General features: G+C 42.3%; 1 protein-coding gene across 2 annotated transcripts; it reads left to right on the top strand.

Moving 5' to 3' along the window:
• Positions 1-27,009, top strand: OTULINL (OTU deubiquitinase with linear linkage specificity like). Of its 2 annotated transcripts, none has more exons than XM_083878632.1 (8): positions 1-255; positions 15,927-16,086; positions 16,195-16,226; positions 16,331-16,422; positions 18,501-18,650; positions 19,431-19,559; positions 21,673-21,945; positions 23,026-27,009. In XM_083878632.1, the coding sequence occupies exons 1-8, from the start codon at positions 162-164 to the stop codon at positions 23,203-23,205; spliced, it is 1,110 nt and encodes a 369-aa protein (XP_083734758.1). In that variant the 5' UTR covers positions 1-161; the 3' UTR covers positions 23,206-27,009. The 2 variants fall into 2 exon arrangements, with proteins under 2 accessions (XP_083734758.1, XP_083734759.1); XM_083878633.1 differs by lacking the exon at positions 1-255 and adding an exon at positions 3,809-3,865.
• The last annotated feature ends 668 nt before the right edge of the window (positions 27,010-27,677 follow it).

Here is a 27,677-nt window from a genome sequence, read left to right as displayed (position 1 = left end):
TGACTCTGAAAACTTTAACGGAAATGAAACAGGAAGCCAGATCCTTTCACAGCTTGTTGATCTGTGAAGACAAGCTGAGTCTGAAGAGACTCATTTTCTAACCCCAGAAAAAAGCACTCAGGGGAAAGAAATCCAACTGGGGGTGATACTCTGGAGAGGAGATGCAGAAGCAACATGACAGAAGAGCCATCAAGAACAGAGACCACTTCACTGAACAAGAAAAGAGAAGCAGAATTAGCTCAGAGAAAACTGTTGGTAAGTTCCTACTGCTGTGCTATAAGTTTTGGCACATCAACAAGCTGATTATCAGTTAGAGAAAAATCCTGTGCTGCTGATTACAGCTGCACGAGTACTACTTTTACCTATGTGTCTGACTACCTGACCTTAATAGTAGTAATAAGTTACAATAAACAAAGAAATGGCTCTTGACTGTAAAACTGGGCTCAAAAAACTGAAGGAGGAAGCTGTCACCAGCTTTGCACCTAGGCTTCCTACTTTTACTGGGTTGGACGCTGTTGCCTTTGTCTCAGCACTGGTTTGGAATTGTTTACATTGTTTGTGCCATGATTATAATCCTGCTGCTCACCTGCACATGAGCACAGCAGTTGCTTTGGCTGCTGATTTGTGGGTTTAAACAGACAGTTAAAATGTCTTCACACTTGCTTAGCAATGGCTTTCAGTATAAGCTTTTGCTGTAATTGCTGTGCACTCTCACATGGGTACAAGCAGAGGGAGGTAGTCACAGTCATGGCTGCAGCTTGGAAATGCCATGACCTGCAGAAGAACCTGGAGGATCATGTTGTGGGAAAGTTCATAATACTCTCCTAAATGAAGAAAATGTCATGTATATCCCTAAGCAGTAGAACTTTGCCATCAGCACATAGCCTTGTTTCAGTATCAGAAACATATGCAAAATACCATGACCAGGAAGTCTGGAGGAAGAGAATCCAATTTAGGCTGCTTCCAGTCTGAGCTCCCTGGAGCTGTCCCCTGGTCCCTGCAGAGCTGCTGCCTACTCAGAGGCAAAGCAGAGAATGCATTATTTCTGCTGAAACTTATTGAATGCATGGGCTGTGTAAGGCCTTCTCTGTCTCCCTACACTGCTTTGTTGGAGAAGGTCCAGAGAAGGACCATGAAGTTGAAAAGAGCACTGGAGCACCTCCAGGAAGACAGATGAGAAAGTTTGGGTTGCTCAGCCTGGATAAGAGGAGATTGTGTGCAGACCTCATAGCAACGTTCCTGTATCTGAGGGGAGCCTGCAGGGAGCTGGAGAGGGACTGTGTCAGGAACTACAGTGATAGGACAAGGAGTTCAAATTGAGAGAGGAGAAAATTAGGTTAGACATTAGGAAGAAATTCTTTACTGTGAGGGTGATGAGACACTGGAAGAGGTTACCCAGGAAGGCTGTGGATGCCTCATCCCTGGCAGGAGGAGCGGAACTAGATGATTTTCAAGGTCTCTTCCAGCCTGTAGCATTCTATGATTCTCTGAAATATTTTGGAGAAGTTGACATTTTCTGAAGCTTTCTGAACCTTTGTAGCAGCACGTTTCCAACTCTGCAGAGTCTGTGAAAGGAACTGCCTTCCAGTTAGCTGCTATTTCCATTTCTGCTGTGGATCCCAGCTCAGACCTGGATCTGGCTTGCTCTCTCCAGGATTATCCTAACCCACATTCAGCTGACAGGAATAGCACATACAGAGAGAGACCAGTCCAACAGTGCAGAAGGGTTGTGTGTTACCTGGCTCAGTCTTACAGTGCTGTGTGTATCCAACACCAAGGAGGGAGGCAGGAAGAGGCTGTCCCATCTCACTCACAAGGAGGAGAGATAACATGTTCCTGCCAAAGCCTGTAAATGGAAAAAGGTCCTAGAGAGCTTTTCATGACTCAGGGAATAGGTCCAGAAAGAGATTAAGGAGATAGAAAAGGCAGTATGGACAGTGTTAGTTTAAAAAAGTCTCTCAAGAGGCTTCAGGTAAGTGATCTCTGATTGATTGATCAATTGATTGATTGTCCCAGGGCTTATTCCCTGCATAGAGACTCCAGGCCATGCTCCAGATTGCCCAAAGTGCTCAATAAATGCACAGAGGAGGGAGCAGAGAGCCATGAAATGGGAAGGACTCACTGACACAGTGGTTGATCTGTAGCATTTGTACTATACATTTCATCTCTCTCCTCTGATGAGTCAGCAGCCAGATAAACATTCACTTTCAAGCCTGCCTGCACAAAGAAATCACCAATTAAATCCTAAGGTCTTAACACAGGTTAAGAGAAGGCAGAAAGATGCAAACCTGGATTTAGCTGCAATGCTAACCACCCTCTGCCACCAACAGTGGCCTTCCCGAGGCAAGAAAAAAGCTGGAAAGGGAAGCTGAAGTATGTGATAACTGCAGACAAGATGTGGAAATAAGTAAATTCCAGCCACCTTCCAGCCTTCGCAGGTAGAGGCCCTGAGAGGTAGATCCTGGCAGCACCTCTCTCAGCTGCATCTCCCGAGACACAGATACATTAAACACAGTCTGCAGAGGGAAAGCACCAGGTAACTGATGCTGTGGAGAGGCACAGAGGTGGCACTTAGGAAATTGGTTTTGTCCAAATGCATTTTTTTTGATGGAGCAGCACACAGTGCTACTTACACAACTGACAGCTTTAGGCCTCTTAACTCAACTATTTACTTTTGCTATTTTTAGCTGGGTTTTAAGCCTAGATTTTCTTTTACTTGGATAAATGTGTCTGTGGCTTTCTGTGAGTGCACCTAAGTGAATGCCTGGCACACCAATATTTAGTAGGTTTTGCCTATTTTGTTCCTTGCCCAGATTAACTGAGATGGAGGGAGAAACAACCTGATATTCCTGCCAGGTGATACAAATCTCTTCACTGCTTCATGAAAAGTCTCAATTTTCAACCATTTTAATGTCTTGTGATATTTTAGGAAAAAAAACAAACAAACAAAAAAAAACACACACACACACACACACACAAAAAAAAAAAAAACCCAACAAACAAACAAACAACAAACAAATTCCAATAATAAAAGACTGTGTAAGTTTGTCTTGACTCTGTACTGGAGCAAACTGCTTGTAACTCTGTAAAAGATTTAAGTCTTTGTTAGGAAGGACCATCGCAATTCCTTCCTGGTTTTTCCTGCAAAGTCCTTAACAAGATGGAAGAAAGCTGTTCTTTAATGTGTAACTAGTCAATGCAAATTCTCTACATACCTCTGGGAGAAATAACAGATAAAAGTTTATTATAAGGGAAGGTACTTGGCAAAGGGGAATTTCTTCTTGGATGAATGCACACTGTCTTGTTAAAGAGAGACTTGGTGAGGAAATCAACATTTAATGATAGAGGAAAAAACCAAGACCAGCCAATAACTTCAAAGTTATTGTGTTTACATTTAATGGCTGTATTTCAAACAGATGATGATGGTGTTGGTCTGCATTCAGGGAACTGGAATCCCTGGAAGTGTTTCGGGCATCCCCATCCCAAGAAAGTTCAGTGCCTGAATGGGGCTTTCAGCACCTGGTCTGGTGGGGAGCGTCCCTGCCCATGGCAGAGGGCTGGAAGTAGATGATCTCTGCCCTTCCAGGCCACATCATGGCACGATTCCATGTGCCACAAACAGCGCAGGGAGACCCCCGAGCACAAACCGCGCCTCCCTGGCGGGGGCGGCCGGGGAAATGGAGAATTCCTCCGAGCGACAGGCCGAGGGGTTATCCTCGGGGATAGATTATCCATCCTCCCCGGCTCCCGGGCAGGGCCGGGCGGGCTCGGTAGCGGGGCGGCCCCGCGGGATCCCCGCCCCGGGCGGTGCCTTTGGAGCCGGGCTGGATCTCGGGGAGAGAGCGGCGGGAGCGCGGCCCGGCGGGTGAGGCGCGGGGGGGCGGGCTCGGGGGTCCCCAACTCGCGGCCAGGGTCTGGCTTTATTTATTTGTTGTTTCTTTACTTTCCCCATCTTATTTTCCACTTGGCTCTCCGGGGGCCGTTTTCCAGAAGTGGCGGCTCCGGGAAAGCTGCTCCTGAGGCCATCCCGGCCGGCGGGACCGCCGGTGTGTGCTGTGTCCCCCGCCCCTGAGGGCTGAGGGCACCGCCGGGGGCGGGGGGGCGGGAAATGCCGGCGGTGCCCCGGGGCCGGGCCGGGCTGTCCTGGGAGCTGCTGTGTCCCCAGTGCGGGAAATGCCGGCCGTGCCCCTGGGCTGCCCTGGGAGCTGCTGTGTCCCCAGTGTGGGAAATGCCGGCCGTGCCCCTGGGCTGCCCTGAGGAACCGCTGTGTCCCCAGTGTGGGAAATGCCGGCCGGGCCGGGCTGCCCTGGGAGCTGCTGTGTCCCCAGTGCGGAATCAGCGCCGTTCTGAGCAGAGTCGTAGTTGTAGAACAGCAGAACGTGCACCGCTTTCAGCTCGGGTGTTCGGCCGGGATTTGGCGCTTTTGTTTCGGGGCTGGTTGTTTTTTTTTTTTTTTTTTTTTTTTTTTTTTGTTTTTTTTTTTTGTTTTTTTGTTTTTGTTTTTGTTTTTGTTTCCTTACGGTGTGCAGAATGAATTTACGTGTTGCAGACTGGCTTGTATTCCCATCCGAAGAGTGAATGTTTAGGGAAAGGGGGCTCATAGCTGCAGGTGTGATCCAGGAGAGCCCAGAAGGGGCAGCCGCAGGTGGTCCCCGGTGTCAGGCAGGGCTGAACAGGAGCCAGCTCATGGCCCAGGTGGGCAGGGACATCCTGGCCCCCATCAGCAATGACAGCGTGGCCAGCAGCACCGAGAGGGGGATTGTCCAGCTGCCGTCAGCGCTCCTGGGCACACCTGAAATCCAGTGCCCAGTTCTGCGTCCCTTTCACAGTTAAATCCTTGAGGGGCTGGAGTGTGCCCAGAGAAGGGCAGCAGAGGTGGGGAAGGGTCTGGAGCACAAGACCCCTGAGGAGCAGCAGAGGGGATGGAGTTGTTTAGCCTGGAGGAAAGGAGGGTCAGGGGTGATGTTTTTGCTCTCTACCTCAAGGAGGTTGTAGCCAGGTCAGTCTATCCTCCCAAGTAACAAGTCATACCAGGAGAGATTTAGATTAGATATCAGGAGAAATTTCTTCACTGAAACGGTGTTCAGGCATCAGAACAGGCTGCCCAGGGAAGTGGTTGAGTCACCATCCCTGGAGATATTTATTAGATGTGTAGGTGTGGCACTTGGGGACATGGTTAGTGGTGGGCTTGCTTGTGCTGGGTTAACAGTTAGACTTGATTTTAGAGGCCTTTTTCAACCTAAATGATTCTGTGATTTCTTACGTCACTGAAAAATAGTCTTTTAGACTGAGGATGCTGTGCCCTACCAGCTGGTTTTCTGCTGTACATTGTGTGATACATTTCTGCTTTGGTGGTTACTCATCCAGCTCTCGTTTTGCACTGCCTTTCTTACTAAACCAGCTTGTTTTCTCTTTGGAGGAGCTGTACAAATTGAATGCAGCTTATACTTTCATTTTTGCAGTGGAGAAGGAACCAGATTTCTGTGGCATTTAGCGAGTGAGTTTATGCCAGCACGGTGCTACCTGCTCCATTGCTCCATTGCTAATTCTTGCAAGTACCGTTATTCCCACTTCCGTCCTCGGGCCCGCTCCACTTTTAGCAAGTGGTGAAACAAAGAGGCAAAATATGTGAAACAGGAAGTAATGACAGGCTAAGAAAGCTTTTTTGTAGTCACTCAAGTGTGCTTCTTTGAGAATTTAATTTCTTTGCTAGTGGACAGATAGTTCGATTAGAAACTGAGGGGGTCTCCTTATGGTAAGAGGAAAAGGTGCCATTTTCCTGTCTCTATATAAACACTACCAGGTGAAGGGTGATAGAATTGATGTTGAAGGAAGAAACAGCGTGAAAATGCTGGCCAGCAGTTAAATCTAAGTGCTTTTATGAATAAATATCTGTATTTGGAATTTTAAAAAAATTAAATTTTGTAGTTCTGAGATTTTTTGCCTTTTTTGGATATAAGGGGTTTTTTTCACTCTGTTTAACTGTTTGGAACATGTTGCCTGCCTAGGTGGTGTTCATTTCCCATTCAGCATCAAGACTTTCTGTCCACCTTGTTTCTTAGGTACAGTTCCCAGTTGAATCTTCACATCTTATCTACCAAGGATCAGACAACAAACATTAAAGGGTTTCTCAAAAATGTATGCAGTTTTTCTTGAGCTTAATGTTTGAAAATGTTTGATCTTGCATGACTACCCAGGCAAAATGAGTTTGAGATTTCAGAAGAACCTCTGCTGAACCTCCTGACCCCACACAGCTGAACTGTGGGAGTCATGGTGCCAAACTGTCCTAGGGGAGATGATTATGGTTGTAATTTACTTGTTTTAAAAACACAGGGAATAACCAGGGCGCAGGAGTCAAAAGGTAATATAATTGTACTGCTCTCATTACTCTTGCATAACTAAATTTGGGTGTGATTAGAATGGCATAAGGTTTACCTTAAGGAGCTTCCTAATCTCCTCTTGTTTTAGGCTGTGAAATTATTTTTTTTAAATTACCTTTGGGCTGCCTAAGTCATATTCTAAAGGCGTTTTTATGGCAATCTGACTTCTAAAAGAATTATACTACTCTTTAAAGTGAAACACTAATCTGAGTTGCTGTCTGACATCTGGCCCTGAATCACTTCAGGATCTGTTTTCTGCTTTGATGGAATTTGGGAATGCCCAGTGAACACAGGGCATCCTTCCCACACTCCTGGGGTGATGCAGCTGGCCTGGTGCCAGCGTGTAGCAGCAACAGGGAACTTTGCCCATGGGCCCCATTGCTGGGGTTCCCAGCTTAGCAGATGCCAGTTCCTCAGTGCATGGTTGCAGTACTCTGGATCAGATAACAATGCTGTGCCCTTCAGAAAGACAGAGAAACAGCTACTTATTAGTGAAAAAGTCAGTGTTTTGTGGTAGAAAACACGAGTTCCACCTCTTCAGTCACAGGCAGCAATGTGAAAGCAGTCACTGGCAGTTTTAAGAAGGGAGTTTGTTGCTAGGGATCTTGTACCAGTTCTGAGGTGTTGGAGTTTAGTTTGTATATTACAAAATTTGGGGTTTTTCCCATGAACAGTACAACCCATGGTTGGACTCTCTGTTGCCTGATAACATAAAAGCATAACAAAAAACCACCTGTAAAAGTTTCGTCCCAGCATAGATGAGGACATAAGGGGAAATAAGGGGAGTACTGCTCACTTCTTGAGAGGGCTCCAGTGAACTCAAACATTGTAAAATATTTCAAAACTTCTACAGCTTTCTTTATTAATTTTCTGAGAAATTTTGAAGTCAGCATCTTTTAGTTTCCTTTCAGCCTTAAGCTGTGCTTGTAGCTTCTTCCCATTTTTTCAGTGTTCTACACTATACATTTTTGGCATCCTTAAGATCCAGACCCAAATGCTTGGGATTTCTCTGTAGCCTCTAGGGACATGCTGGAAGCTCCTGACAGAGAGAGGAAGTGTGTCTCTAGCTCCTGTCCCCATGTCACCAGTGAGGACAGGTGCCACTACATACCTGTGCAGAGGGCTGTGTCAAGGAAGGCAACTTATGCTGCCCACACCTTTCTTTCAACAAACATTTTTCTACAGCATTCTACAGGAGAATGCTGTAGACTGAGCAGAAGATGCGTGTTGCCTTACTTGGGCCATATTCTGTGATGGTGGAGGGTTAAAGGTGTGACAAGATGTGGCTGTATGTGCTCAGCCTCTGGTCCTTCCCCTAGTTCTACTCATGGTCTTCAGCAGGACCCTGTCTCAGGTGCCTTGTCCGTACATAACGTGTTGCTGAGGTTCTCCATATATTTGAAGCGTTGAGCTTTTATGTTTCCAGGGCAGGGTGGTCATGTTGGTAAGTGATGCTATGAAAGAGAGAAATGTGTACCTTAGCATCAAACTAGTGCCTTGATATGGCGTGATGTCCATGAGGCTTTGGCCGTCATCAAGTCTGCTCTTGCAAAGCAGCATCAAGGCAAGGTGCTTGGCACTGCCAAAGGTCAGCTGCCACCAGGGAAACCACAGAATGGCCTGGGCTGGAAGGGACCTTACAGACCATCTGGTTCCAACCCCCTGACGTGCACAGGGACACCTTTCACTAGACCAGGTTGCTCAGAACTCCATCCAATCTGGCTTTGAACATTTTCAGGGATGGAACATCTATAGCTTCTTTGGGCAGCTTGTCCCAATGCCTCACCAACGTCACCGTGAAGAATTTCTACCTAACATCTACCCTAACCCTGCCCTCTTTTGATCTAAAGCCATCACCCCTTGTAATGTCACTAAATCCCTTTGTAAAAACTGCCTCTCTGTCTTTCTTGTAAGCCCCTTTAGGTGCTGGAAGGTCTTCTAGGAGCCTTCCAGGCTAAGCAACCTCAGCTCTTTTATTTTATTCTCATAAGAGAGGTGCTTCATCCCCTGATCATCTTCTTGGCCACATCCTTCTTGTGCTGGGGCTCCCAGAGCTGGATGCAGTACTGCAGGTGGGGTCTCATGACAGTGGAGAGCAGAATCACCTCCCTTGAATGGTCAGAAAAGTTTTGATTGCCAGGTTTGTGCAAAATCAGTCTGTTGCAAATTTAAATATTTGGTTCAGGACTATATGACAAAGAGAAGCCCTACCTGTTTTCCCCAGTTTTGCTCTGAGCACAGCACCACGCCAGGGCCTTGTTTGTGAGCAGCTTGGGATATGTTTATTGTCCTTCAATTCTGGTTTCATTTTGGATCATTTCCTGCACATGAATTTGAGCTGTGACGTTCTTGCCAAAGGTCAAGGCCTTAAAAATAGGGGGTTTCATATAAATGAAGAACTTTAAAAATTATACTCCTGGGTTCCATGTCAGAGACTATGCAGTACCCTGTATTTCATTTTCTTACTTTACAAGTGAAAGTACATTGTGCCTCTGCCACGTGTCAGCCCCTCAAAAAGAGCTCAATATGCAAGATACATTTAATTACATTTTACAGGGCTGCATGATTTGTATTTTATTTAGTCCTTGCCACATAACTTGTCTGTTTTTTAGGCAGTTTGTGCAAATGCAGATGTGTCAGGGAGCTGTGGTCTCTTGATCCCTGCAACTGATGTCTAGAGTGCTTTGCTTGAGACTTCTCTTGCATCCAAATGCTTGTAAAAATACCAACTGTGCATTAGCAGTGACAATAATGACAATGATATTATTATGCATAATACTGCTACTACTAATAATAATGTGGTTTTACAAGTAGAATTCGCACAGAATGTTCTGAGTTCTTGAATCACATTTTTATGAAATGTTTCTCTTAGCTATGACTTTGGTATTACACTAAGTGATAACTTATATTTCAGTTACTGTCTCGATGCAGTCAATTTTACCTTTCACTATGGTTTTTTGGTGTAATATTTTAGGCCAGAAGTGCCTGGTAATGCACTCTCACAAAAAGGCAGAGGACTCCTGTGTTCTTGAGCTATTTAAAATACGCCAGTTTGAAAGTGCTGCCCTTGAAATGATGATGAGAGAGCAGGGTTTAAACACTCCAGCTGCTTCCATACAAATACCATGAGCTCTGCAGAATAAAGAAGTTTTGGCTTTTGTCAGACTAGACACTGAGAGGCAGAGGGAAAGAGATGCAAGACCAATTTCTGCTATATGCATTCAGAGTGATATTTTGCTTTATTTGGCCTCGCTTTGTGCTTCTAATCTGTCTTGAAAAGAGGGCAAGACACATGTAAAACCCCCTAGCAAACAGGTAACACTGCTGGAATAACCTCTGCACATACCTGCTGAGGAAGGGCAGGCTTTATGGTCTGGTGCACCACCAGGAGATATGAATCATTTGTGATTATTAGTAATAAATTATATGTAATTACTAATCCACGTGAAAAGTACACAGCTCTGCACCGTCTGCACACAGAATCAGGTACACTCAGGAGAGGGCCTGAAGACAGACACAAAATCTGTGTGGGGTGCAGCAGTCAGACCCTGCACAGCCATGGGAATGATGAGCAATATAGATGTAGTTTGGTGAGATGGGGCTGGCTTTCTCCTTGGGCACTAAACAAGCTCAAAAGAGTTGATTTTTGTTTGTTTTTCATGGGTTACTTGATCATGCTGTTTTTCCTGGATATCAGTTAGGACAACTTTTTATCAACAGGTGGCTTAAAATTCCTTGGGCTGTCCTGTGTTGTGTGCTTACACAGCATCCAGGCAGAGCCAGGGGCACTTCCTGCACCAGGGAAGCCCAGGAGTGGGGCAGCTCCACTGGACTCTGCCTGGAGAGACCAGGAACGATGCTGCCTGGGGTATCCCCAGTCTCCTGAGCACCTCACTGTGCATCCTTGGAGGGTGGGGTGCTTGGTGCAAGTCTTGTGCTGTTTAGCAAACAGGATTTAAATATTAGGAGGAGGAGGAAAATTACTGTTATTGCTTAAGTAAGACTTCTTTTTTCCCCCTAACCAGGTTTCAGTTATCTAGACATAGCAACATAAAAACCCAAGGTATTTATACTTGTCAGCTACACTTAAGATGCTCAGGAGGAAGGTATTTCCTTTATTCTGTCACTTTGGATTCAGCATGGAAAAAAAATTAAAAAAAACCCAAAAACAAAAGCATTTTGAGAATTGTGAAACAACCATGAGCGGCATTAGGGATGACTCAACATGCAACTCTGCAGCAGGCAGAATAAGAATTCTTAGAGTGGGCTTCTTTGAAATAATAGATTTAGTGCATTTACGTAAGTTCTGTTTGAAGTGTACAGGCATTAAATAGCAATTCTGAATAGGAACAGATTTTTTTCCACATTAAGAAAAAAACAGTAGCAGAGATTTCAGAGGCTCCTTCTTTAAATGGAGATTTTTTTTTTCTTTTTTCTTTCTTTTTTTTTTTTTTTTTTTTTTTTTTTTGTAATAGGAATAAGAGTTTTAGAGAGATTCATGTTTTTTTAATGGCATGAAATGCTTTTTATGTGTTTCTCATCCAGTATTCTGGACTGTAAATTCTCAGAAGGCTTCTGTCATGTTTTTTCTTACTTAAATGGGAGCGGAGCTAAGCACTGAAGATCTTGGATGAAGCTCCCTGTGCCTTAAAAAGGAAGCTGAATTGTACAGGAAATGAAGAACTGAATTTTCCTTTTGTTCTCATAGGCATTTGTAGAGAGAAAATGGTATGTGCAGGCTAAGGCATGCATTAATATCTTGATTATATAGCTGAAATTGGTTTTGTTAAGGTAATTCTAGTAGGGCACATTTTAGATAATCACCCAGTAGGTGAGAACACATTATGGCTGTTGCTGCACAGTAGGAATAAGTATGTGTCACAACTGGATAGGTACATTAACACCAGCAGTTCCTCTTGATAATCAAGTAGTCTGAAGAAGGCTGCCAGCTCTATATTTTCTATATTTTTCAGAAAAAAAAAAAAAAAAAAAAAAAAAAAAAAAAAAAAAAAAAAAAAAAAGAAAGACTGAGGTAGCTAAGAGGGCACTTGGGCCCTGTGCAGAAGAGTTGTGTATATAAAATCTTTCTTGCAGCTGATGGGCTTCAGTGTTACGAAAACTATTCTGTTTTCTAGTTATTTGTGTGATTCTACTTACAGTTTGGGCCTGTGATTCTCATTTGGTTTTTTGAGTAGAAGATATTTGTTTAGCAGACATGGTTGGACATTTGATGAGTCACTGACGATTACCACCTTTGTCTGTAAATTATTTTCTTTTCCTTATTATACCAAGGAGAGATCCTCATCTCTCCTGTTTGTTAGAACAGGTGAATGTTGCTTAACAAGTTGACTTTGCTTTCATTGCTTTACTCTGTAAAGGAAGAGGTTTGTAATGAAGTAGTTATTGAATTAAGCAGTGCTTCTCAGCTATCTTGGTATATGTTTGATCTGTTTTCAGTATTGCTTTTTTTTTTGGTGCAGTGCTGATAATAAACTGGGAAATCAAAGAATTTGTGATCTCTTGGCACCACTTAAAAAAGCATATTTCTCTCTTCTAAACTCTAATGGGATGTAATCTTTTGTAGGTACTGAATTTGAATAATTTTTCTGTGTCTCCCTCTTGGTTCATTCAGTTGAGGTCTATGTACACGTGTGCATCCCCCTTGTGCCTGCCCTATAGGGGTGAGTTTGTTTTCCCTTCTAAGAGGGATTTGCCTCTTCTGTAACAAACCTTGTTGCTGATGGTGTACAATCTGGAAAACAATGTGCAACAGCATGAAGAGAACTTTGCCTGCCCACCTTGAACACAGGCAGCCTTGGACCTCCATGCCAAGCTTTGCATGTCTCAGTTGAGGGGTCTCCCTTCCTAGCTCTGCATCCAACAGAGGAGGGAGGAGGAGAGGTACAGGTGGGGCAGCTTCAGGGCTGGCACCGAGGAGTCCCACATTCTGCCTCCCTTTTTGGATGAGGCTATACCTACTTTTGGGGAACTAGGAACACGATTTTCTGTGATGGGAGTATGAAGCCTGGCCACTTTATGGTGACAAGTGCTTTCAGTACCAAAAAGACACTGAAGAGGAATGTCCTGAAAAGAAATCATTCTGTCAGGTTTTAATTTGGGAAGATGCTCTGTTATCTTTCTGATGGCCTCGTTAATGGTATGGAGAAAAACAGTATATAGGGTGATTGCACCATCAGACATGCTGGAGTGTTCAGTGGTGCATACGCTGCTCTCTGCTAGCTCCCAAGCTGATCTCTGACATTTTGCATTTCATCAATTAGGCGTATTTAGGGTGGCAGCCTCCAAAAAGGTTGTGAGGGAGTCAAATGTGAAGGAAATCCTTTAGAGATTCTTCCTGAGTTACTTGAGAATAAAACAGATATTGCACATGTCGCTTACTTATCTTTTTTACTGGCCTTTTTTGTTGGTTTTTGGGTTGGTTTTTTTTGGTTTTTTTTCCTTCTGTGTGTCTCTCCTGCTGACTTTGCAGGGGGTAAAAGCTTAAGGCTTGCCACTAGCAGGAAGCTGATGTGGCATGAAAAGAAGACGTGGTGTACTACTTGCACTGTAAGATAAACACTGCTATCAGCTCCTACTCCAGCACTGTTCAGCCTCTGTTCTTCCAAATGTCTGCATGGCAGAAGAGTCAGGCCTCCCTGTCATGCTGATGCTCACAGTTAGTGTTCAAGAAGATGGGAGCCCAGCAACTGGTCACAGCCCCAATTGCTCCTGTTACTGCCTCCTGAGGAACAGAATTAATTGTGCTCATATCCCAGGGAATTAATTTCATTTAAAAATCTGTGGGTTTATTTCACTCCCCCCCCTAATGCGTTATTAATTTAATTGCTAGTTGGTTTCTGAAGACTTTTGGAAAGTGCAGGGAGGAGGGGGTGGCAAGATCTATTTTAAGCTGCTGCCTTCTTTAATTTATACTCATGATGTTTTTTTACCAGCAGCACTTTGTGATCCAACTGCTACTTCTAAATGTCATTTACTTGAATAAAAAATGTAATTAGTTTCTAAGTGTGACATAAGCACTGAAAGTATTGTCTGAATCACAAAGTGCTGTTTGAACAGCAGCTTTCCCATGACAGGAGGGAAAGTTCACGAAGTCCAAGGTGTGCTGCAATACAAGTGTAGCAAAAATACTCAAAATCACTTGTTTGCAGGTTTTTCTGTCACCCATAAAGCTTTCTACTAGGGAAAAACTGATTTATAAATCCCCCATATTAAATAAAAAACGGGTGAGCACTATTTGGTTATCTCGTGTTCTCTGGCACTGATTGGTGTTTCTGATGGAAATCAGCAAGCCTGTGCTTCCCAGCCCTCCTTGAAGAGCAGTTGCTCAAGCACCTGTTAACTGTATGCATAGAAAGAGAGCTTGTTGAACTTCAGTAGTCCCAAGTTTTTTCAGGATTATTACCATCAAAAACTTTTTTCAAATGATTGCTTGATTCAGTCTAAAAACTGATGCAGAGCTTTCATCTTTCTACCTGTAAAAGGGGTAAGGGAAGAAATTTTGCATTCACATGTGTTTCTTGGTACTCCATAATGCAAAGTATGTCATTTTAACAGATGGGCCAACTCTTGATTTTTTATAGAGCCAGTTTGCTCAAAATCAAATGTGGGAGTGGACCATGCAGTCCTTTTAAGTAATGAAATGAAAGTCTGCTGCAACTTACCTTTGATGCTGGATATTTAAATTGGTGTTAATTTCAATCATCATTGGTTTGCATACAACAGTGTGAATCCAGAATACCCACTGATCCATGGGCTGTGCATCTGTGAGCTATCAGGTTCCATTCTAGTGGACAGAAAATTATTCACAGTCCTCTGAGGTTCTTTTCAATGCTGATGCCTTTATCCTAAAGAAGAGAGGGAAAAAAATTGCAGTTGCTTGATTTTGCTGAGATGGTAATTTCTCTAGGTAGAAGTTGGTGTGCTTATTGAGAATGTGCCTACCAGTGTCCCTGAGGAGGAAGTGGGAGTGTGTTTATGTGGGAGTGCGTGCGAGCTGTAAGTGGGAGTGTCTGGTTTTTCTATGAAGTTTTCCATTTCCAAACCTTACAGCTGATGTTTTGTTGTCTGTTACTTGGCACCAGTAATAAACATTTTCTGGAGATTCAGAACTAGCTTCAGAACAACCCTACCTCCAATGACTTAAAATTTATTGACACCTTTTCATTTACAGCTTAAACCTGCCTTTAGTTCACAGGAGAGACAAGGTCTGGGTCTCACCACCAGATGACTTGCACACAACATCTTGTAATAAAACTTCCTAAAATAACAGAATATTGGGAAAGGCCAGGTTTCAGCAGTGCTCTGTATATATGCAACAGTGCTCATAAAAATGAGTGCATCACTGTTTATCTTGTTGCTAAGATTGGAATTGATATGTAACTCTCTGACTGAATTGTTGTCCACAGACATGGAGTCTGTGGATGGGCTTAACTTACTTGGAAAATTTAAGCCCCTCTTAAATTTCCTGTTAAAGCCAGTAGGGGCAGAAGTTCAGCTGACATAAAACTATGTGGAATGAGTAATCCCCTCTGTAGACTCCCTGGAGAAAGATCTTTTCAGCCTTCTCTGTGGATGCCTTTATAGAAAGTTCAGTTCCTTTAAGGTTTTGTACTAAATCAATAAATAAGTTAATAACAGAGCAGTTGTTCATCATGAGCTCTGGGAATTTCCTATATTCAGATTTCTTCAAGAGGACAAACTTCTCACTTAGGGAGCAGATAGTGCCTTTCTCAACTGCTCAGTCTCCAGGCCTTCTCTCACTTGTAGGTCTTCTTATCAACAATAGACAACCATAACCTTCCTTTACCTTGTCTGTAGTGCCAGGGGAGTGACAGAATTTTGTCCTTTTTTATGTCTGTGAAGAACAGTGAGTGTGCATCCCCTCTGTGATGATCTCCTGATCTTTCTACCAAATCTCTGGGGAAGATCTTTCTCTGGAGTTTTAAGTTGACCCTAAACTTACCCAAATTGAGGCAGGAGCATTCCTTTAATTCCCCAGGCAGTCATATGATGCTTAGTCAGCTAATATTACCTTATATGGCCCATTTGTTGACTACAAAGTAAGTCCTATGAACCCCTGGTCTTTAAAGCCATTACTAAGAGACAAAATAATGACAGTACAGGTCTGATCAGCACATCCTGAAGTAAAAAAAAACCCAAAACATTTTGGGACTTTTTTTGTTAGTGAGCAGTGGGTTTGATACCAGTCTTCCTGTGACTCCATTGATAACTATATATGTAGCCTTCACTGTGTACAGAAAGGCCTGGAAATGTGAACTATGTGCACCCAAGTCCCTAGAAACTTGAAAAACTAAGTATATAAATACTTATGTTGTATAAGTATAAACTAAGTATAGAAATAATTATGTGCATTAAGTAAAATACATTAATCTTTTGCATATCATGTTTTGTGTTTCATTTGAAGTGGTATCATGTTTGGATGATCTTTCTTTTTGCAAGAAAACAAACAGAAACAAGTACTTCAAAATAGTGATTTCTCCATATCTCTTTTGATCCCCATTTTAGGAAGGCATGAGGTGTGGTCCTGGAAAACAGCCAGCAAGGAATCCCTGTGTCTCATGTGGCAAAAAGTGAAAGTGCAGCTGATGTTAAGCATGTCCTTCCTCACTGCTCTTTTTTGGTATTGTAGAAGGCTATACAGCTTTTTAGCACAGCTGCTGAAACGGTAGGTTTTTATTACTCAGACTTTAATCTTTCACACTCTTGCTTATTTCAGTAAATACTGACCTTCCACACCTCCTCATTGACACCTGTTCTATCATTTGTATTTCAGGTGGAGCAACTACCTTCAGAGGCAACTCATAAGTAAGTTTTTTGTTGTCACTGCACATTCGTTAATCACCCTCCTAACTTCCCTTTAGATGCAGAAGAGCAGAACGTAACTAATCTGTGAATCAATCTCAATTTAGGGAATCTCAGTGTGCTGCCAGAAGTTGATCTACTTGGTTATAGTGCAAGAGAATGGAAAGGAGAAACAAAGCAGGCCAAACAGATGAGGGAGGTAAGAGTTAAATTTTAATCTCTGCATGAGGACAGGGGAGAACCAGCACCTGGGAAAGGAATAGCACTTTCAGTGCAAACAGCTGCAGCAGCTATCAAAGCCTGCTACAGTGGCTAGTCAAATGAAAAGCAAAAGGCACAGCATGAACATAGGTCTAAATACAGAGTGCAGTAGTGCAGGTCAAAATGTGGATTGGGTTTTAGTCTTGTATATATTCTGAATTCCCTCTTCTAGCACCAGCAACCCACACAGCAACCTTAACAGGAAAAATCATCCCCAGTGCTAAAGCCCAAATAATGTGGTCTTAGGTGCTGTCACTTGGCCAGCCTTTGATTTAAGGTAAAAACTCTTATTCCAGGGAGGAAGGAAGCACCACATCTTCCAAGCTCTGACAGTCCATGCCTGGTAGCCTTCCCCTCTCCAGCATCATTAGCTGCAGCAGGGCAGGAGCTGGCATCTAACCTGTGCCAGCTTGGATGCTGCCCAGCAGGCTGGGAGCTGGGGTGCTGGATGGGGCCCATCCCATGCCTTTGGGCACAGTCCCCTGGTGCCTTCCCCTGCACAGGGCACTGCTGACAAGACAGACAGTTCAGCTGCACCAGTGCATTTGACATGTATTTGCTTTGGGTCATGGTATTGGAATCACAGGCCAGGTGCATACCAAGAAGGACTTGAAGGGTAAAAAGAAGCTGGTAAGGATAAACAGTAGCATAAAGGTTTGTAGAAAAAAGAAGATAGTTTTCAAAAAGCTGGAGTTGCATTCAAGTGATGAACAGAGATAAAGGATCCAGTTTTGCCATGTTAAGTGCAAGAACACAGCAGTGCCGAGAGTTCACAGAACAACACACAAGGCCAAAAACTGTTTGGAGGAGCATGTGACAAAAGATAGCAAAACTTCTAATAAATTTGCAAGCCCATACTGGGCAAAAAGCCTTTCAGAAAATCTATGAGCCTTCTTATAACCAGACCTGAAAAGGAGACTCCTGCATATGGAGCAGTCAGTGGATGTCTGGTTACATCAGATAGATGTTGCCATGGTAAGGAGCACATTTTAGGATGAGGTCTTGTGAGATCCAGCATAACATGCTGGTTGTCCCCAAAAGGAACAATCCCATGTTTGTCTTGTCTCTCCCTCTTTCTTGCCTTGTCCTAGCTAAGCAGGCACTCTCCCACTTCTGTGCTGGCTCTCCTCCTCTTTCAGGTGTGGCCCACCTAGATGGTAAGCTGATAAAGCAGGTCATCCAGGAAGAGGCTTCTCTGAGGCCTTCAAGCTTGTTGAAGCAGCAGGAAACTCCCTCAGAAAAAAGAGTTTAATAGGCTTACTATCTCAGCTGATACTGTAAGAGTAAGGGGACAGAATGCAGTTGAGAAGTGGTGGTGGGATGGGGTGAGGAAGTAACCAAGATCAGCAGGATGTGGATGAGGAATTGAGACCATCTTGCTGCCCCCTTCAGGAAGCAAACTGGAAGTGATGGAGCAGCCTGTGGGACTGTAGAGTCCTCTCCCTAATTCTCTGCCAGTTTATTGCTCAGAATTGTCTCAACAAGGGCTCAGATAGCAGCCAGGGGTAATGCAGAGTGTGTAGCTGAACCAAGAGCCGTCCACTTCAGCACAGAGCTGCTGTGTTGCACGATGGATTCAGGTCAATGTAAGAAGATGTTTTTGCCAAGAGGAGTTTTCTCCAGATACTAGTTCCTGCCTGCCCTTTTGCTGCTGCATCTCACATGTCAGTGCAAACTGTAAAATGAGTGAGGTTAATGCTGTTACAGCACAGAAATCTGTGCTGATCTGCTCTAATTTGGTTGACCATGTGAATGTTAACAGTAGCAGCAGTGCAGAGACTTGAACGAGTGGCTGTATTTGGAAGGAATGCAGAGTCACCCTTAAGGGACAGCGCCAGTCTAAGGTGTTTACAAAAACATGGTGTTTAACATTTCTGTGTATATAAATCTTAAAAATACACTCTCTTGTTCCCCTAGCTCCCTCTTATGAGTAGTTTGGATTTGGACTTGAAACAACATGGGTTTTTTCCATGATTTAATATTTTTTATTGCTAATTTTTCTTGGTCTCTTTCTAGGCATATGAAGAATTGTTTAGGAGCTGTCATATCAAATACCTGAGACAAGTCAGGAGGGACAACTATAGTGTAGTAAGAGCGGTGCTTTTTCAGATATTCAGCCAAGGCATTCCTTTTCCTTCGTGGATGAAGGAGAGAGATATATTGAAGGTAAAATTCATTTCCTAAATGAATACATTTTAGCTATCCATGCAGAGCAGAAGAAAACTTTCTCCAGTGTGAAAAGTGATATGTTGGCTGTCAAAGTGGAGAATCATTATCAGAATTCAAAGAGAAGTTTTTCAAACCCATTGAACTACATTTAATTGAAAAACTGTCCCTGATCTAAATATACCAACGAGAACATGAATCTAAATGATGAAAAAAAAAGTAAAAGTGGATGGATGAATGTTACTGCAATCCTGCTAGATGTCACTCCCTTAACACAACAGGTTAGTTGAATACTTCCCATCCACATCCATGCGAAGTTCAGTGGCTAACTTGGGAGCTGCTGTGTTGCTGGAGCAGCAGGAATCCTGCCCTGGGCTCCAGGAGCTCTGGCCAGAGATAGTGGCAGAGAGGTGAGATCTGTAGCTTCTGCCTGTAGAGAAGCATGTGCAGATTGGATGGTGTCTGTAATCCTAAATACCTCACTGAATATGGAAGTATCCAGCTTTTCCAGAGTGTGGTTATATATTTTGCTGAGAGCATATTTTCATCTTTTTTTTTTTTTTTTTTGGCTGGCCCTGTTCTAAAAGTTTCTTAAGGAGTTGGCAGTTTAGTGCATCATCCTTTATAGCATTTGAATTGTGAGGTCCATTTGCTTTGTTGTTTGAACTGTACAAACAGCTGATAGAACCACATCGTAAATTGTATGTAGACAAGTTTATATAACCTTATATCTGCTTCTTGTTATGTTTATGATTAGCTTGCCTTCTGTTTTTTTCCCAGCTCCCTGAAAAGCTTTTGTATTCTCAAGGGTGTAACTGGATTCAGCAGTACAGCTTTGGGCCAGAACGATACACAGGTCCCAATGCCTTTGGGAAGTTGCGCAAATGTATGGAGGCGTTAAAGACAAATGTGAGTATCTAGGAAAAGGTTGGGAGGAATAAAAGCCTTGAGAAATGGGTTCAGACAGAGTTAAAGAACTGCTCCTGGTTACCTATTTGTGGGGCAGTCAGCCTCCCTTGCCAGCTTCAGACTGCTGAGTTGGTGGGAGGGCCATCTCCTCTCCTGCACAGAAATCCAGCTTTTGGTGATCCACTAGGCAAAAAAAAAAAACAAAAAAAACCTCACAAGTCCCCTGCAAGTTAAGGAGGCCACTGTTCTCACAGCTTGTCCTTGCCATCAAGTGGCTTCTGTAGTATCTCATAATTTTGATTAAAAATAAACATGCTGTATGAGATGCTTCTGGATTAACCCCCCAGCTGAAAAGAAGCAAACAAATGGTGCACTTTCTTCTAAAACGATTGTATTTTCTTTGCTTCTATCCCCATTAAATTTTCTAATTATCCATTTTTGCTATAATTTCTTTCTGTAAGCTTAAGCACTTGATTGCAAAGACCTGTCAGCCTCACCACCCCCTCTGCTCAGCATTGCCAGATTGCCATCATTCCCAACCCAGGACTATGATTCTTACTTACATATTTAAAATGTGGGGAGATCTAGTAGCCCCAAAGCCTTCTGAAAGAGAAAGAGTTGGCCTTTCAAGACCTTGCACCTTTCTTGAGCTCCTCTGGGGTTTCTGCACAATCTGCAGTGATAGTAATTGTAATTTAAAAAAAGAAACAAAACCAACCCCAAACAGACTAATTTAAGCTCTAGAAACAAAGCATTAGAAAGAAAAAGAGGTAATTAAAATAGATGATTTGGTCCTTCACCTGCACCCTTGCTGTGCCAAAGTGACAGCTGCATCTTTTTGGGATGGGCCTGGTAGTTGATACTTGCAGTTACTTTGTTCTGGTTGCTCTTTGATTTCCCAGTGTTGGGTTATGTGGCTTTCATTTTCAGCTTGTTGTAGTTCTTCTAGCTGGTTAATGTATGAATCATTTAATCTGCATTTTTAAGAAAAAAAGTTTTAAGTCAAAAGAATGAATAAATCCTTACAATTAACAAATTGTTTCAAAGCAACTCTGTGATGCATTATGCTATGAGGGATAGCTCCCAAATAAAAATGGTGTTGAGCCAGTGAGATAGATTTTTCTATTTTTACTAACGGGGTACTTTGCTGTCTTTCCCAGCTCCATCCTCACAGTATCATAGAATCATTTTGTTTGGAAAAGACCTTTAAGATCATCAATTCCAATTATTAACCCAGCACTAAAACATGTCCACAAGTGCTACATTTATACTTTCAAATATCTCCAGGGACAGTAACTCAACCACTTCCCTGGACTGCCTTTTGCAATGCCTGACAACACTTTTGATGAAGAATTTTCTCCTGGTATCCAATCTAAATCTCCCCTGGCAAAACTTCAGGCGTTTTCCTCTTGTTCTATGACATGTTAATTGGGATAAAAGACCAACCCTTACCTGGCTACACCTTCCTTTTAGGCAGTTCTAGAGTGTGATAAGATTTCCCCTTCATCCTTGTTTTCTCCAGGCTAAACAACCCCAACTCCTTCTACTGCTGCTCATTAGCTTTGTGCTCCAGATCCTTCACCAGCTCCACTGCCCTTCTCTGGACACACTCCAGCACCTCAGTGTCCTTCTTACAGTGAGCCACAAAAGCTGAACAGATTTGAGGTGTGCCCTCACCAGTGCTGGGTACAGAGGGACAACCACTGCCCTGGTCCTGCTGGCCACACAATTGCTGGTACAGGCCAGGGTGCCACTGGCCTTCTTGGCCATCTGGGCACACACTGCCTCATGTTCAGCTGCTGTTGACCTGCACCCCCACTTTTCCACTCTTTTCCACTGAGCCACTTTCCAGCTACTCTGCCCCCAGCCTGTAGTGCTGCCTGGAGTTGGTGTCACCAACCAGTGCAGGACTTGACACTTGGCCTTGTTGTACCTGAAACCATTGCCCTTGATCAGATTGGGGCTGCTGCCTGCAAATGCTGTTGTGCCTGAGCTCTTTTGATTGATACCTGCTTTACACTTAGACCAGGCTTCTGTTCCTGTTTTGCAATCTTTTGTGTTAAATAGAGTGCTTAATAATTTTAATAATATTATTCTTCTGTGTGCTTTCCAGTGGGCTGAAATATGTGCTACAAGAGATTATGAAGAAAGAGGAAGCATATGTAGTACACTGTTTTCTGATGAAAGCAAGGAATACAAACTATATGAGGCCATAAAATTCATCATGCTCTATGAAGTTGTCGAAGCCTATGAGAAGATAAAGAGCAGAGATGAACCCGTACACAACCTTTTTAACCTTCTCTTTGCTCGTGACTCTTCGTCTGACCCTCTGAGTTTCATGATGAACCATCTGAACTCTATAGGTGACTCTATTTGCTTAGACCAGGTAAGGAATAGATGAACAACAAATCACAAAAATTATTCCGTCTTTGTAGTGATTAGGTGATTATATCATACATCATCCATGATAGCTGGCCCATTTGTTTTTTCCTTTGAGGTGTGGGAAAGTGGACTGTGGATAGCCATTCATTTTCCAAGAAAAAAACCTGTAGTAAGAGGGGACCAAAAATAAATGCTACAGGTTATCTATAAGACATAGTTTAGAACACTAATAACTTTGATATATAAAATAGTTTTAGATGATGCTGTTTTGACCAATTGTTTTGCTTTTCCTATCTGTTCCACTATGCCAAACCCTGGAGCATCATTCTCTTTTCTTCCCACCCTTTGTTTCTCATGAGATCTATTGTCTATTAAGAGTAGGTAATAAGAACTCTACAATCACCTTTATGTGTTAAGGTTTTTGTTTCCTGTTTTATAATTAGTTCAGTGCTGACATCTAAACTCTGCACTGCCATTCCACAAATTGTTTCACTTTCCAATGGCTGAAATTATTTTTTATAATCAATTTCAGTTATCAAGTCAATTGTGATGCGGTCAGATTTAGGAGCAGTTTGATTATAATTGGACAAGTTCTGCTCTGCCTGGCTATGCCCAAGGATATGAACTTTTCCCAAACCTTTTTTCCTGATTAAGCAATCCATTGCAAGAAGTATCAATGAATACGCCAGTTCTCCAGTTTCATATATGTAAAGTACCAAGAAACTTTTTCCTTTTGCTGTTGTGTTTTCCATATGTAGCAAGTGATCACAAGGTGGCAGGCTTCCCATTTTTTCAGGCTGTATCTTACTAACAGCTATTCCCTTCTTGCTCCCCAGTGAGCTGGCTTGGGAGCAGGTTATGTATGGTGTCAGGGGGAGGAGGAATGTTTCTCTCTACATGCAAAAGAGAAATGGCTGTGGGAATGCCCTCAAAGTTTTAATGTTCTTAACTCCACTAGTAAAAGGGCCCCTTTTATTCCTTGTCTACTGTTTTGAAGCTAAATGACTTGCCTTAACTTGGATTATCTTCAGTTTAGTTTTCAAAGGCTACAAATAAATGTCTTACAGACTTCTTTCATTTTTAGGTTGAACTGTTTCTTCTTGGATACTTACTTGAAGTAAAGATACGAGTTTACAGACTGCATAGGTTTAACACTGAGGAATTTCAAGTAAACTATCCGGATGTATACCGAAGGGAATGGAATGAGATTTGTCTCCTGACTGAGGATGACCGCTACTTTCACATCCCCCTTTTCAGAACGTGAAGGACCAGTGACTTTTTTTTTTTCCTTTGTGTAGTATAGTGAGTGACCAATTCCAGTGAATTAGGTTTCTAATCAGCAGCAGTAAAATCTTGAGAATGCTCAATAATGATTACAAAATGATTTATGGGCTTATTGTGTAAACATTTTGCTTTCCCATCGCAGCTCAGTTCACCATCAGTCAGCCATAATCACCATAAAATATATTGCTATACTGTCTGAGGCAAAAAATGTGACATTTGAGGGTTGTCAGACAAAAAAAACTGGACAGCCTGACAACGAAGGCAAAGGTTATGCTGGGTTTTCCATTGCTAGCCTAAGGGTTTATTCTGACATCCATGGATGGCTTAAACTCAAGTGCCTAAAGCAATGACTGCCTTTCCCTACTCTTGTCTCTCTCTAGCTAGGGAGGATGAATCACAAAAGAAGGAAATTCCAGGGTCCCACAGTTTATATTCCATGCTATTTAACTTGCACTGAGTTGGGATGAGAGGATATAAACTGGGGCCTCTGCATGGCTGCTTCAAATCCACTTGGCTTTTCTTGTTGCCAGAACACCCCTCTCCAGGGATGGGCAGAGCAAGCAGCTGCAGGCTGTACTTAACTTCAGACACGGGAAATTGAGCCGTCTGCACCCAGCAGTGATCCCTGAAGGTGAAGAACTGTTACACAGGGGGAAATAGTCAACACACAAGAATACTGTGCCAGATGAATGGAAGATCTCCTGTGTCAGGGAGGAAAGTACAGAGCTTTCTCCATGGTAAAAAGGGCAGCGTTAATAAGTCACATGCAACAGAGTCACACCTGGTAGCTGCTTATGGCTTTGGTCAACTTGTAAATCCTTTAAGGGCTGATTTCAACATCACCTGCCAAGATTTCCTTTGCAATTCACCTGAGAAAGCTGTGCATGGAATACAGGCCAAAACACTGCATTTTCAGAAAATACTGGTTTTTCTATGCATTATGTGGATTCAGCAGTGTTGCATACATGTTTTATCTTCTGATTATGTATTAATCTCCTTGCCTAGAATTGCTGTCTTTAATTTGGACCTCTGTGTTTGAAGAAGTCTGTCCAGGACAAGTAAATGAGATTTACCTTCCTACATGGAATATTTTGCTCAGTTCTGTTTTCTAAGAGAATCAGTGTGATTTGATTATTTCAAAATAAGGACCTTAATTTGAAGTATTAGATCTTGCAAAATATTTGTGAAAAGCTTTCTGTGCCACAGGCTGGGATTTATTAAGAAACAAAGCCTCTCCTTTCCTTATTATAGAGGTATGGGGACAGGCAGGTTTGTTTTTTTTAAAACCTGCAGAATAAAATGCAAGCCAGTAGCAAAAATGGGAACAGGGCCTGCAGGAGTTAAAGCAGTTGCATGAGGTATCTTCATGGTAATGCTTGAAGTCAGTGGAAAGTGCTCAGTTCCTTTGTGTAAAGGAAAGCTATTTTATCCCTTTTGCTCCTTTTATTTGTATATATATATATATTTAAATACAAACACCTGAGTTCTGTATTGTAACTGTTTTGTTTCCTGAAAGTTTGAGTTCAGTTTTGTTGAATGATTTGTAGATTTTAATTAAGAAGGCTTGATAGCTGTAATAATTTCATCTCATCAAAACCTGCATAGCAAGTACTTTTATTTATTACAAGAAAGGTTTTTTCACTGAATGAAATAATTTCCTTATTTTAGATTTGGTTCTGCTCTGCATGGGGAAAAGTTGTAATACCTAAGTGTAGAGTATTGTTATCTATTTTGCATCAACAGTAACATTTACAGTTATCAAAAACCTTGTCTATATTTTATTCTTGTTTTTGGTACAAACAGACATACCATAAAAAGTATGTATTTTTGTAGTGGGCTTTTTAATGATTTGCATATTATTTGTGTTCAGGAGTACAGAAGCATTACAGCTGCATGATAAATTGTGAAAACGTTTATTTTTGTGACCTTGAGCGTATTAATAGCGGGGAATTAATAAAAATCTAAAACAGACAGTGGAGTTTACCTCACCAGTTTGGATGTTTGGATCTGAACCAGGTCACCTGAGCCAGGGCTCTCTGCCTTGTCAGTGCAAGGCAATGGCACATGGACAGCCAGAAGGGTGGGTCTCTAGAAGGGACTGGTTCTCTTCACTGACTGTAGTGGGAGCTGGCAGTGATCAGCATAAATCTCTCTGCTCTAGATATTTGAAATTCGGTGACAATACTGTTGTCCCAAGAATCCAGAAAGGACATACAGAAACAGATCTGCTGGCTTATCAGGTGTCACAGGTGCCAGCCAAATCGTGCTAGGAACAGAAATGGGAGGTGAAAACAGAGGAGCTTCAGGTGACGATAATCACAAGTCTTAGAGATAAATGCAGAGAGGATAGTAAGAAGCACTGAGACAGGTCTGGGGCTGTACTGAGTTTTAACCAGGTTCTCTGAGAATATATTTTACCTATCTATAAAGCAAAAAAAAGGTATCTGTTTACATATAAATAAATACATGTATATACATATATATACAAATATGCTTAGGAATGTGTGTATATAAGAAAAATCCATAAAAAAGAAAATTATCCTCAATAAAATGTATCTGAAACAAACTGGTACCTATGTAAATGACAGGTGCTGCACAATATTTTCCAGTCAGTGGCAGAGACAAATTTTCTGTTCAAATCCAGAAGCACACAGTCATTACAAATATTTCTAAAAGCAGTGTGTAGGCAGCTAAAGTCAGGATGTGTTTATTATTTACTATTTTTCATTTAGCAAGAAGAAGAAACCGTACTGAAGCCTCAGCCCTGGCTTTGGATTTTCCCCCAATCTTGAAAATGTGTGTGAAGAGTTTAACAGAGCAGCTGAAGAAATGTTTTGGGGTTTTTTTACTTTTACTGTAATGGAGTAAAAAGTCTTGCAGCTTGAATGTCATCTTTTTTAAAAACTGCATCTCAAAAAATGTATGAACCACATTCAATATTTCATTTTGACTACAAAAGAAATACTGTCAATATTCATTCTTCAGCTCTAACACTGAAATTGCTTCTTGTCTAGTTTGCGGCTACTAAGTTTCAGCTAATTAAAAATTGCTCAGGGTAGTTTTTTTGTTGCTGGTAACTTCACCTGCTTTGGCTCAGGATGTTGAGTTCAATGTCTAGGAAATAGTTTTCAAATGCAGTTTTACTTGTGTAAAGCACAGATTTAAGGTATATGTATGATTTCAAAATAGCTCACTTGTCCAGAATAAAGACTTGTCCAGTCAAAGCATAGGAAATACCTTTTTTTTTTTTTTTCCTGGGATTTGGATTTCACTGTTTCATTACATTTCATCAATATTACAGCAGTCCTACCTCTGGCCCTTTTATGTTAGTGCCATTACAGCACAAATGTTTTTTGGAGGCTTCATTTTTATGAAAAGCTCCTGATTTTGAAGAAAATGTAAAGCTGGAGTTTTGGTACCACAGAAGTCCTGGTCTCTCCCTCTTCTTTTGTGAGGGTTTCATGGTGCTGGAAGGCTTCCCTGGCAGGAGAGGAACTTTCATTTTGGGCCTGGTGTTGTGAGCGGGCAGGATATAACCCTGTGATGGTCCCTTGAAATTATTTTGTAGAGGAGCCTGGCATGGTCGCTGGGCTGGAGGGCTGCTGCTGCCTCACTACGTGACATTTGTTTGTATTCACAGCATCCCTTGTGGTGTTAGTCCAAGTCTGGTTTTAGCCAGGGATGGAGCAGGAAGCCTTGCAGAGGCTTTCTGAAACATTTGTCAGAAAATATCCAATATCCAGAAAATATCCACATGCCTCAGAGGCAGGAGGTGATGGACCTAGGAGAGACAGAAGATAAATGCAAAAACTTTTCTCCATGGGGCTTGGTTGATTTGCATCTCTCTTCATGAACCACAGAGCTTTGAGTCAGCTCTGTGTCAGCCATGGCCAGTGAGTGAGGAGGATGGCTAAAGCATTGCTGGAAGCTGTGTGTGCTGAACAGTGCTGCTGGGAGGGAAAAATGAAAAGCATTAGAGAAATAGAATGGGTCCCAGATGCGTTCATCTTCTGACATACCCCAGTTTTGCATAATTCTGAGGTTAAATGCCTTAGGAGGCAAATTAACCAAAACATCTTCCTCTCTTAGTGAAGCCTTTGGCCATATCCAACGCTTTACTGAAATGGAGAGGCAACTAAGTTGAATAAACTTGTGCAAACCAAACCATTCTGTAATCTTAAAAATATTGAAAATTATCATCTTTTGAGTTTCAGATGATAAATACAACATTTAGTTATGAAGGTATTTTTAGCTATCTTTTAGATGGCTTCCAAGCATCAGAAACATCAGTTCAGTAATCTCTGTTCTACTGGCAATTCTTTGATTGTCACACTTACCTGCAGTGGTGGGCTGTTCCCCAACAGCCAAGAATTCACACAGGTACTCACTCACTCTCACTCCCACACCAGCAGGATGGGGTCAAAACCAGGAAGAAGAAGACCAAGAAAGATT

This window comes from Zosterops lateralis, assembly GCF_965231275.1.
Source record: "Zosterops lateralis genome assembly, chromosome: 1".
In the NCBI taxonomy this organism is placed as follows: domain Eukaryota; kingdom Metazoa; phylum Chordata; class Aves; order Passeriformes; family Zosteropidae; genus Zosterops; species Zosterops lateralis.
Note: the sequence above shows the minus strand (reverse complement) of the source record. Positions and strands in the feature narration are given on the sequence as shown.

Excerpts from the sequence above, each read along its gene's own strand:
- OTULINL (XM_083878632.1), top strand. The coding sequence starts at position 162 with ATGCAGAAGCAACATGACAGAAGAGCCATCAAGAACAGAGACCACTTC. Across the intron at positions 16,423-18,500 it reads AGGCCAAACAGATGAGGGAG|GCATATGAAGAATTGTTTAG; the intron begins GTAAGAGTTAAA and ends GTCTCTTTCTAG. Across the intron at positions 19,560-21,672 it reads TGGAGGCGTTAAAGACAAAT|TGGGCTGAAATATGTGCTAC; the intron begins GTGAGTATCTAG and ends TGTGCTTTCCAG.